This window comes from Diuraphis noxia, unplaced genomic scaffold, assembly GCF_037042655.1.
Source record: "Diuraphis noxia isolate RWA-SAM2 unplaced genomic scaffold, SU_Dnox_SAM2 contig0003, whole genome shotgun sequence".
NCBI classification, from domain to species: Eukaryota; Metazoa; Arthropoda; class Insecta; order Hemiptera; family Aphididae; genus Diuraphis; species Diuraphis noxia.
This window is the reverse complement of record NW_028301713.1, coordinates 22,816,996-22,830,430: the sequence shown is the minus strand read 5'-3', so window position 1 is coordinate 22,830,430 and position 13,435 is coordinate 22,816,996. Positions and strand designations below refer to the sequence as shown.

General features: G+C 26.7%; 1 protein-coding gene across 1 annotated transcript in view; it reads left to right on the top strand.

The window, feature by feature from the left end:
• Positions 1 to 1,213: 1,213 nt before the first annotated feature.
• Positions 1,214 to 13,435, top strand: part of LOC107165321 (tetraspanin 2A) — a 216,158-nt gene continuing 203,936 nt past the window's right edge. The window contains exon 1 of the mRNA XM_089224324.1: positions 1,214 to 1,475. Coding sequence (XP_089080450.1) covers positions 1,368 to 1,475 — 108 coding nt within the window. The 5' untranslated portion in view covers positions 1,214 to 1,367. The remainder of the gene's footprint in view (positions 1,476 to 13,435) is intronic.

Below are 13,435 nucleotides of genomic sequence, written 5' to 3'. Positions count from 1 at the left end.
TAATAAGAAAATACATTTAGTGATTTTTTTTTTTATTCCATGTAATAGAAATTGAAAATAATTTTTACAATATAAATAATTGGAAATAATAAATACAAATTTATTATAAAATGCACTGTTCATAAAAATTATAGCAACTGCCTCCAGAAAAATTATGCTCTACATTGTATAAAAGTAAAATCAAGGAAAGCTATGCTGTATTATAGAAGGTTTCAATTTTAAGTACATCATAATTAATGAGTCACTCAATAAATTTTTAATGGAAATGTTAAATTTGAATAATTAATTGTTAATAACATATTATATTGAATTTTTATCAGGAAAATAATATCGTCCTATACATCAATGATACCAATGTTTTTACAATGGTTATGATAAATACCAAGGTCACCAACTAATATTTTTTGAGGGTTACTTTATGAATTTGAGTAGTTTTCGTGGCACATAAAAGGATATTGTGTTTATCCAACAAGTGTAATAGCAAAGTCAATAAATAAATAAATGAAAACTAATAAAATATTAATTTAATTATTCATCATTGAAATTGATAGGTGGTTTAGGTGGGTAATATAAAAATATATATTTTTGCTCGTGCGCCAGATATTATAGTTTGTTTTTTAACTATAACATAGGGGTCTCTCTTAAGGAACACCCTAATGTAGTGGAATTTTTTTTCGGGAATAAAAACATTTTATAAACCAAATCACCAGGACAGTGGAAAAGACTTCAGTACCAGAGATTGTCTGGTTCTTAGAGGTTTCATCGTACCTTTTGTGTCTTCCTAAAAATCGCATGTGTTATTCGTACTCAATAATAATAATTGCTATACCAACATTAAAATTGTTCGTACAGACGAAGCATATTATGCTTGCTTAGTAGTTGAAGTAACCGTATTCGAAGTCAATAAATATCGATATTACACTATTATTAAAAATATATGTCAGAGCGCATGTCGCCTATGACAGTACGAGTAAACCAATAATATTATACACAGACCGATAATCTTACAACAAATATTATTAGTCACACAATAATATCGTATTGTTATAATTATTAGTGTTGGTAATTGTAGGCGTATGCGATAGGTACGTAAAATGTTATTTCGTGGTGAAAAGATAAAGACGGTTTCGTTATCGGAATGTCGAGACTTAGGCGCGGCTGCAGTGTAGTGTAAATAACATACCTACGACCTTCTATCTACATCCTATACTGTTATCGGGCCACTTGTCGGCGTTGGACCAATGTAGTTTGTTTTGTTCGCGTACCAACGACGGTTGTACGAAAGAAGTCGACAAAATCAAAAACAGAAAACGCAAAAAAGAACATTGTCATAAAAACGAGAATAGCATCGACAAGACGGAAGAACCATGACCGTGGTGAGTGCGCAGAACGCTCTGGCAAAAGCCGCAACCAAATTGGAGAAACACATAAACCTGTTGAAGTATACGATATTCTGCCTGAGCGTCGTTATCTGGGTGAGTAAGCTAATTTTTAAGTTCCAGGTACAAAAAAAAAAACATCCTACGTGTAGGTAACTACCTATCACTGCTCAAATTTGAAGCCATGGTTACCCTTGGTTTATATTGTGTTTACAGTTAATTGACAAATTCATTATACTACGACTTGTGATTTTAATAGTGTTTGGTTTGTTTTAAAAAAAATCCGAAAGCTTAAAACCACGTATGAAAAATAATAAAATTGAATTTTGTTCATTACTTTTTCATCAAAAGACATATTTTGTATCGTTTAGTCTGGTAAATAAGTTTAAACCCTGAGCCACCACTAAGTCTGACGACTTAAACTGGTGAAATCGATGTGCACTCTAATAAACCTACAACATGGGGATTTTCGTACATACGAGACACTCATTATTTTGAGCGCTACTAAAGTTTTTGGTTTCTTAACATAAGTTTATTTGTTTGTTCGAGTATATCATCTGTATTAATGATTACGTGATTACGATTGATGATTGTTAATTTGGTCATTAAGCATTTATTCGTAAAATTATATTTATATAAAAACATACCTAGGTACCTATGTATGTATAAATATCTTAGTAATTTTAAAACTGTTTATCAAAGATAGATAATTTATTTATTGTATGTAAAAAAAATAAAAATAAGATAGATGCATATAAGACGTTGTAGTGTATAAAATTATTTCAAAATCATAGAAAATTCATGTTAAGAAAATTAATTATATGTACATTTAGTTAATTATTTAGCACAATAAGTAGGTTTTGTATATTATGTTATCATGTCTGGTATTGATAAGTAAACTTTCACGTCACTGAATCCAACGACCTGAACTAGTAAGCTCCCGTGAAATCTAAAGAACATACAATAGAGCGATTATTTTATGTAAGACAATCATTATTTTAAGAACTACTACATTTTTTGGTTTTTTAAGTCAGGTTTAGGTATCTTATAACACAACTGTACCTGTTTAAGTATGTTCATAGTTAAGTGATAGAACATTCACGGACCAATTACAGATACAAAATTCAATAATTTCTTCAAACGCTGAGTAGACGCGTTTAGTGAATAATATTATGGTTTACGAGTATACCGTTAACAATAAATGACTATTATATACAAAATTTGTATTATTAGTCATATCCGCAACGCACAACAAATATAAACCGAGATAATGGACTAATTATTTGTTGTACTTACACACACATACTTATAGCAAATTATATAACATAATTTATATATATATATATTATATACCTAGCAATATGGTCAGTTTTCTATAAAATTTAATTTTAACGAATAACCTGATTTAGATATTTTATTATACAAAGCTTTCAATTTTGTTTCCCTGTAGTAGTAGAATTAGTAGAATTTCCTAGTCACAGTTTTAAAATTATAGACGAAGTATTTGAATCAATAAAATCGTCTATCTTAATATTGGCACATATAAGGGAATTATGAAGGGATGCAGAAGGGTATTTAGCCGCTCCCCACCCCCAAATTAAAATTTAGCAATCCATGTTTTTTTATGTCCACGTCTAATCATAAACACAAAATAGGATTAAAAATATATTGAAAATTTAATTTTGTATAATAATATGTAGTAAAATATACTAACTTTTTATTAATAAGCAAAAGTTTCAAGGTCTTTAGAAGTCCTTACAAATAGTACATTTTGACTTACATCAAAACAACTAAAGTACAAACTAAATCTGGTTTGCTATTTGAAATCACCGTTCAATATTGAAGATCAAAAAAATTTTATATTTTAGTGTTCAATTAGGTGATTAGACACAACAATTTGTAAAAGGAATAGATAATTATATTTTGTTGTGTATCATATTACAATACAGATAGATCGTTAGCTTACGGTGTGATAAGCCAGTAAATTAACAATTCAAACAATGAAGAAAAACTATCCTACACGAAATTTTTTGTCCCGATCAATTTTTTTTAATCGAGTCCTTTAAACAGGTACCTAACTGATAATCAGGGATCTGTATGATAAAATTTACAAGAATTGTAATTAATGTTTGGTTTAAGCTTAAAATCTGTTAAATTACTCCAGCTTTTATTGTCGTCACCATGGACGTTTATTTATTTTAAACAAAATAATAATAATAATTCTATAGTTTGGATTTAAGAGACATCATTCTCTCGATCGAAATAGAAAAAATTAACTTAACTTTTTGTTATTGTTTAAGAGGAGCAAAAAAAAAATTCGTTATCTCATTTAGCATTTATGGCGGGAAATATTTCATTTTGAAACAATGAAACAATTCGGAAATAATAAACTGTCTTTTTATGATTTATCTACTATATAATATAGATATTTCTTCCATGAAAAACTAATTTCATAAAAATTAGAATTTTCCGGTTGTTACAACGGTCGTTTGCTTATAATATTATGCACTTAGCAGCACCTTCTCTGATGATGAGTAGAGACATCAGGAATCAGCATTAAAATTTATGTAACTACCTAGAAGCTCAATAATATTATTACCATGATATCATATTAATAATATTATATTCTCCGAGTAAAATAGCAAGTACGTTCGATATTCAATTCGAAATATCTCTATTAGGGTTCACGTCATACGTAATTTCTGTGCACGTAATGAATTTAATACTACCACGTATTCTATATTGGTAGGCACTCAATGGTATATATAAGAAATATTTTCACAATGAGACAATTCACCTCTAGTCTAGTAATATATTAGCCATAACTGGAATTTTTTTAGGCAGATGAACTTAATATGATGTATGATTTTTATGATGAAAAATTCATTTTCATACATATTGTTTTGAGATATTTAAATTTACTGTTGCATTACTGCGAATCATCATTAAAACACTGTACAGAAGTGATTATACTATATATTTTATGAATATTATGAATGTGTGGACGTGACAATTAATATCATAATGTACGCATTTGATGAGCCAGCGCCCAGCACTGTCCAGTGGTGTTTCTCTTAAAGTTTTAGTCATTCATTTAGTTATTGTCGCGATTGATTAAGCATTTAGCCATACATGATTTTTTTCTCTATACATAAAAATGAAGCTTCATAGATACATAAATATAATTCAGAAAAAACGCCAAAATCTCCAAAATAAACTGTAAATATTAGAAAAATATACAAATAAATACTTTTTAAAAATGTAACCTAATGATTTTAAACTTGCCAATATTTATTATTCTCATTGATTAGAATTAAGTCTGCTAAGTAAGATAACATAAACTTTTCCCATTAACCTATGTCACATGAAAGTATTTTTATTGATAATAATTATAAACCAAAAATCTTTATATTATATTTATTATAATAGTTATTCTTATATTCAATTCTTAGATTATTGTAATTATGAGTAACGAACAGCTTCTATTTTCAATGGGTTTCTAAATCTCCCCGGATGAACCTGATTATATTAATGCATAATATTATCTTCAAAACCATTTGGATTTGAGTTGATGAGATAAATAGTGCAGTTTATAGTAAGCCGATGTATATTATGAGTTTAGTGTTGTAATGCGTGCATATCATGACAACAGAATACTATTTGAAATTAATTTCTCAATATTATTATAAAAGCCACTACGTCTATATTAATCGATTGTTGAGTGCATTATTGTCAATCACCTTACCATAACAATACTAAACAACAATCAATGTCTGAAAGATTTTAATAACGGGGATTTAATGATAATACTATAGAAATAATTAAACGATTTCTTAATAGTACATATTTTTGTTTTTTAGTTGTCCAAATTATATCATTTAATTTTATGTAGATATACAATTTTATTAATACCGCAAAATTATCATTATGTGAACGGAACTTATGTGAACTGCATATAAATGAGTACTTAATTACATTTTAACAATTAAACAAAAAATAAATGGTAACTGTATATTGTTATGAGGACATACCAAATTATTCATCAATGTTTGTTTTGAAATAAATATAAACATTGGACATTTTCTTCTCGTTTTTGTTTTTTGTGAATGAAATACGCATTCATAATTATAATTTTTTTTTTTTTAAAACTCAATTTAAACTCTAATGAGATTCGAAAAAAATAAAATCAAATTAACTAAATGTCATGGAATTAAATATCTTACATATTATGTAGTGTTAAACGTAAGTACCATAAAACATTATAAGATTATAAAAATGGTTAAAAATATTGATCATATTATTACACACACCTTAAATTTCAACTTTTAAAACGTTAAAACATCAAACCAAACATAAGTTTCAACATTTTATTAACTTTAAATTATATTTTTAAATTATTGTGTAAATAAAACTTCAGTTTTATGAATTAATTGTACTTTTATGTGGGTATTGAATATTTTTATTTAGTTATTTTAAATTTAAATTAAGATTTAAATTTATTTCTAGTTACAGCAAGTTCGTAATACAATAGTCTTGTTTATTATTTTTTAAGAATGTCTTGTTTCAAATTTAGTAATTATTACTGTATAGAAACTTTAAAATTGATAAATAATGCGATTTAATTGTTTCTTAATAGACTCAACTTAAAACTTTTTAGAATGAATACCTAAAAAAATAAAAATAACTATGGCTCAAGATTTAGAATGTTTAGAAAGCTATTCATAGAGGTAACTCTAATCAATTAATTTTAATGGTATGATAATACGTAATGTCATAAATCGTGATATTAACTGTAGATATATAGATATATATCTCTATCTGTTTGGCATCAAGTACCTATAATATTTGTTGTACAACCGTATCAAGAAATCATTGATTTAACAAGGTTCAACAAATCATTTAACTGAACTCATACATAGGAGCTTGAACTCTTTTATGTATTTTATTCTCAAAAATAAAATAAATAAATCGGATAAGTGGATGTCGCTCTACAGTAGTAGGTTACTGTAATGGATGGTATTGAATTTAAATTAAATTATATAATATTATTGTACACAAAAAACGATTCTGGGTAGAGACGGTTTGTTAGTATAGGATATGCAATGCTATATTAATAATATTGTTTTTATTTCGAAAAAAAAAAAAAAAATTTGGTACCTATAAAATAAATTCAAAATTAATCAGATCAGATTCATTATGTACCCGATTTACTCAGTCATTCATAGTATATAAAATTCACTAAAAAGTATTAATAAAAGTCATTAGCGACATTAACTATTATAATAAAATTAGAAGTTATCTTTTAGATATTTCAAGTACGTACCTTACGAATAATATTTTTAAACTACAATATAAATAAAATTGTTTTTCTTGGTTATTTAATAAGAAATTTCATCCAAATTTTAACTTTAAAATAACTACATATAAAAAAAACTGTGTTTGTATGATTTTAGATTTTTGATGCAGAATTAACTATTTACGTGACACCTTGTTTGAAATTATTAAACCTCATCTATAAAAGTTTAACATTTTATAAAAATTAAGCAGCTAAAATAAAATAAACATACTTAATATACTTCATAAGTAACAGTATTTGGTACTAAGTATTTATAAATACCGATAATCGGATATCAGTAAGAACTGAAACCTGTTTAAAGTCTTGGTTCAAACCTTAACTATAAAAGTTAAACAGTTTATGAATTTAAACTATGCAATTTGAAAAAAAATATTATGAATGTGAACCTATTTTTGATATTTACCAATTGGTTTATGGACGAGCTAATGACAAACCTTCACTGTTTATATTTAATTGTCCTTATTAATTTTAAAATTATTGAACACTTTTTACTTATGACTCAAAATGCGTTGATTAACTGCTAAACACCACCCTTAAAGTTAAAAACAGAACTTTTTCAAAAAATTGAATTTTTACAGTTAAAATAGGCATTTATTGATAAAAAAATTAAGGCAAAATAAACACTAATATCATTGTAAAATCAATACATTCATCAATTCGCTCAGAATTTGAAATAATTGGAGATATACATTATTTCTATTTCTATAGAATAATAAGAATTGTCTTTATTTTACTGAATAAAATTACTATTTCGATTTCAACAAAATACCATAATATAGTGTAATATATTCTCTTCTAATATTTGACACATAGATTTATAGTAGGTACCACAATAGTATAAATTATATTGCAAGTAAAATATAAATAACATATTATAATAATAGATAATGAAAAACAATAAGTTAAGCTTAAGAATATTATAATATTAAATTATATGAATAAATACAATTATTGGAAATTAACAAAACGATAATAATGGTATTAAAAATTAATAATTACAATGCAAATACATTGTAAAATTGAGATATTTTCTACTGTTACGAAGAGACTATATTTTAAGACGTTACATAGGGGATTTGTTCATAATTGTTTGTAATATTTTTCAGATAGAACAATGATTTATCACGTGATCATATAATATATATATATATTTTTTTAGAGTATACTTTATATTATAAATGACAATAATAATTAATGTCGTTCGTAACGTATAAAAAATACTTTATATTATACGAGTATTATATATCATATAAATATGAATAACTAAGTAGAAAGAAAAAAGATCGAAGCATTTGAAATATGGTGTTGGAGAAGAGTTAAGAATTAAGAAGTATTCCAACGAATGAACGAGCAGAAAACAATATGGAAGATAATCAGAGAAAAGAGGAAAAAATGGATTGGATATATTATGAAACACAATGAATGGATAACGACGATAATAGAAGGGAAGATAGAAGGAAAAGCTGGAAGAGGTAGACCAAGAACACCATTTATGGAACAGATCATAGAAGACATAGGGAAAACAAATTATAAGGAACTTAAAGTGGCTGTAATGGATAGGGATTTTCGTAAACATTGATACATATTATATTCATTATTATAACATTGAATTAAAATTTGATACAATCAATTGCAATAACCCACTTGTAACCTACTGTACAGCAGAGTGACTTATTCGCTTTCATTATTTTAATTTTTAGATTCTGGTTGGAGCGATGAATGTATTGATTTAACTATGATGTGGATTTTTTATTTATTTATTCGTGTCTATGTACACCATAAGTTATCAAAATAATACTTCGATTTTCAAATTAAGTATAAATAACATGAAATTTTTTTCAAATATAGTTAATGCCAATATAAAAATTCAGTGAAAATGTCATACTTGTTATATGTTAGCGGACTGATTTAAAACCAGTAACCGCAATTAAATTTTTTGTTGGGATGGCGGGGGTTAAGCTTAAGCTTAAGCGGCAATCTACAATTTCAATGACGTTTTCATCTATTAAATTTAGAGAAATTAATTATTAACAAAGAGTAATTCAACCTATCGCATTACTTATAGTCAATAACTAAATTCAGATTATTATAAACTTATTCAGAAATTCATTAAGTAAAACATCGTATTTAAACATTTTAAACAATGTAAACACACAAACAAGCATTGTTATTGAAGCGATTTGTATACCTAATCAAATCTGTACTGACTGAAAAGTTGATTGAAATAGATCCTGAACCATGTTAGTTTGAGACATGACATTTGTACGTAGGTACCATCGTACAACCATGTAAGGTTGCACTGAGAAAGGATCTCTGAAATTTGAATTTTAAATAGGTGTAATAATAGGCTGCCAGACTTAATTCATAATCGTTTTTTGTGTGCAGTGAATAAATTCATTGAATTAAATTTTAACACATTTCGTTTTTAATGGTGAGTCACTCATTGATGAAGTTAATTTTAAGCATTTTTTAAGTTTTTTGCTTTGCTTTATTACAATATTATTTTGAATTTATTATTTCATAATTAAATATTATAATAATATTATTTAGATTATATAATAACTTACTTATAGGTACGTATTTAAAATATATGTTTGACTTTATTGTACTTGATTAGTGCCCGGTAGTAGGCATACAATTTATTTGGTACAATAACACTTCGTTCATCTACAACACTTTTATTACTTATAATCTATCAGCTACTCAATGAGTTACATTTAACATTTATTGCTAACCTATAAAGAGAATGGTTATATACTTGCTCTTATTTTAGTTTTGTAATTGACTTCAAATTTTTGGGATTTACATCTGGTAAAAAATTAACTTAACCTGATTTATTTAAGTAACTAAATAGTTACATACTAGTCATATCATATTAAAAAATAGCTAGTTCAGTCTAAAGTTGTTATCCAATATAATTAACTCATATGCACTTAACTTATGGCTACAAATAACTTAACTATAACAATTTATAAACACCCTGTATCTATATAATACAAATAATATTATAAGGTATAGGTATAATAGTGTTCCTATACAAAACACAGAAATGGTTGGGCGCTAAAATAAGCTCGTATAGGGTCGTAATCAGAACACGTTTCTATTCTAAAATTTATCACCCTTCCCACCCAACAATGCCTTGGCGTATCTATGTTTTTACGCAGATATATTTTACTTGCTACCCGAACCTTCTGTGGGCATCGTGATTTATGGCAGCAACTTTTGTGCAAGACATTTTTCCCATGTCCATACTTAACATTTCGACTGTACGACTGACCCCCGTTCACCAAATATATTATGATCGATATATGGCCACGCGTGTTTTATCGACATCTTAGACCATTAGGTTGTTATTATTACTCATATATATATATATATATATATAATGTTATGTTGACCAGTCGTCGAGAAGATGAAATTATTGACTCGTGATACTATATTGTGTTGAAGAGAAAACACTTTATTTAACAATACTATGTTCACACACTATGTGTACACAATAGGTAACAATAAGATTAAACGAAAATTCTGTTCGCAACGAGTGTGTATCGGAAAAGTGATTTGGAATGCGGCCATTTTTGATTTTTTTTTTTTTGACAACTTATCGTTTTCAGAAATTTATTTATCTCGTTTTCGGAAACGGACGGCTTTATATGACAACTCACGATTGCATGAAATATAGTTAAATAGTTTTGTCATCTTTTAAATACGAAACAACCCACAACAACATTGAGAATTGCACATTTACGAGTATGTTTCACTGAACTGTGAGTGAACGCGAAAATATATCGTTTGAAATTAATTTTCTGGTCAGTTTTGAACACAGATAAATAAAATTTATATATAAAGAAGATAGATTTTTAATAAAAAAACAGTATTTTAAAATTAAAATTATATTCCATCAAAAATATGTATCAGGCTTATCATATCATTATCTTATAATTTTATATTTGTGTAAGGTATTTGAAATTTGTTTTGATTTTATTATTTCTTCTTTAATTTAAAAATATAATAGAAATATATGTATATATTATATTTTATACATTTTTGTCGTCTGAACGTCATTATCAACGAACGGTTACAACATGGACGAAAAGAGTAAATATTACCAGTAGGCAGTAACATAATTATAATAATCTTAAAATTAAGTAAAATAATTTCTAAAACATAAGAAAAACATTTAGATAAATTACAGTACATGAATTGGGTTTTCATCTAAGATAGATATATAGATAAGATTTAGGTTATTATCTCGGTATGATAATAAATAATATATAGTTAATATATTTATCTACATAAGGTTCAACATTGGTCCTATTTACTGTAGCACCGTGTTTCAAACGTCAAAATTAGTATCTACGATTAACATTTTTATGGTAATCGTTTTATGACTTTTTTTTTAAATGAGTGTTCCGCCTCTAAAAGATACTAAATAACAGTAAAAATAAAAAAAAACATCTAGTCGCTTTATGAAACAACACGTGTATTTAATGATCTCATTGCTGATACGAATAAAACCAAGGGCACGAAAATATCATTATATTTAAATCATAATAATAATTTATGAAAAAAAAAAATTAAAGATGAGCATAAAAAACACCGTTAAAAATTGTTTATAAAATCAAGTGCCAACGAAATAACGAATGCATCGTTATAGTTCGAATGCCGATCTCAGACGATAAAGGTACCTATATAATATAATACGACTGTTAGTGTAGTAGATCTGAATTATTTATAAAATGGCAGTATCTACTTAATGTCGTATCCGAGAGAAAAATATATTCTTGATGTCTCGTACAGACGATAAGCGTTTTAGAGATGTATCGTCCATGACTATCTCCAATGAGGTATATATTGACACTAAATGCTAACATTTAGGCTAATGAATGTATAGTCAAAGGAAAAACGGGTACACCTAAGAGCTCGAATAAAGATGGGATATTATTTTAAAGTCTGCACGTCAACTAATTGAAATTTTAAGGCGAATTCACCGCATTAGAGTGGTTCGATGAAACTGCTTCAAGTTGAACGTTGATACGAATGTTATTTGATAATATTATTATTTTGTCATAATTATACGACGTCAATAATGATAATAAGTATTATTCATAATTTATTATTTTTATCAGCTGACGTGATGTATATAATAGTATTACATATTTAATGACAATTTCGAAACGATAGTGACGCATTGTTCTGATAAGAAACGACAATTAATGTAAATTTCCCTCCCTCCTTTCTGAAAAATGTCTTGTTAATTTCAGCTACTATATAGTCAGAAAGGTGCAAATTTTTTTGTTTCGTTTTTAGGATATAAATGTGGAAATAAACCACAGTACGCTACTCGATATTTTTCTACTAAAAAAAAAATCTATAAATATATTTTTCGAGAGCCTTGCAAAAAACCACCTAGTCTAGTATAATTAGATGATCAACATAGTATATATATATATATATATATCGCATCCATTTCGTGTTCTGACTTATTTCGTGAAATGGATATAAAATTTTTCTTTATATATCGTGTAATTACACAATATAAATACATTTTCAGGAAATAGACTCGGATTTTTAGTAGTATGATCCTTGTTTCGTAATCTGTACATACAGACGAAGAAACAAAATGATACGTGTATGATTTTTATTAATAGAAGCTACTTGTCATAATAACCTGTGGTGAGCTATGATACTTAATCGATCTACTGTGCATGTTCAATAGTCATGCAGATATTAGCCGATACTAATTACTTATCTGTGATCGGTGTCGGTAAATTGTATAATATTTTATTATATTATGCAGTTTCGTTCAAATACTCGTGAAACTTATAAATGAAAATGTATTATAATACTAAAAAAATTTATAAATTAAAATTAAAATATTCGGTAAAAAAGTTAATTATCTTAAAAAGCTTGACATTTTTTACACCGATAAACCAGGTAAACAACCCCATTCAATAGATGAAGTTGCAATAAAAATTCCAAGACATAATCCATAATATAATTAACAGGTTAGTAAAAAGTCAAAACGATAATATTTTTCTACTTACCTATAAGATGATAACTATAATTTAAATTAAGTATACTATATTTTGGAGAAGTCCGATGTACTCTATGTAGCTGAAAATCATTACTTAATCTTCAAAACGAAAAATCAAGAAAATTGAGGAACACAATAAGTGAATATCCCGATTATTTGATTATTATTAGTTTATTTTAAATTATAATGTCGATAAAATAATTTATGTTGGTCAAAATACTTTAAAATATATAATACAAGGTTCTTCGTAAGTTGGTGTTATTGGAAATTTAAAAAAAAAAAGTAGAAAGTAAATTTACAATTGTTTTTTACATGAAAATATGCAAATTATTTTGAGTTAAAAATTCATAGGGTGGATAAAATTCCATCAGAGTCGGTGAATAGAATTTCCCACAGAAAAAAAAATGAGTTAAATCGACTTCAAATAAATAAAGATTAATTAAGGAATTGTTCAATTATTCAACTCTCAATCAGCTACATCTATTTTTACTAACATGCCAGAGGTCAATAAAGCGAAAGAGTCAAGTGTTAGGGAAATAGTGGCTTTAACAACAAGAAGGCAAGGTGCATCATAGTTGCCATTGTAGGGGCAAATGTGAAACGCAAAAATTCGCCTGTTTTACATCAATATTCTAAAATTTAATAGCCATTATTGATATAATA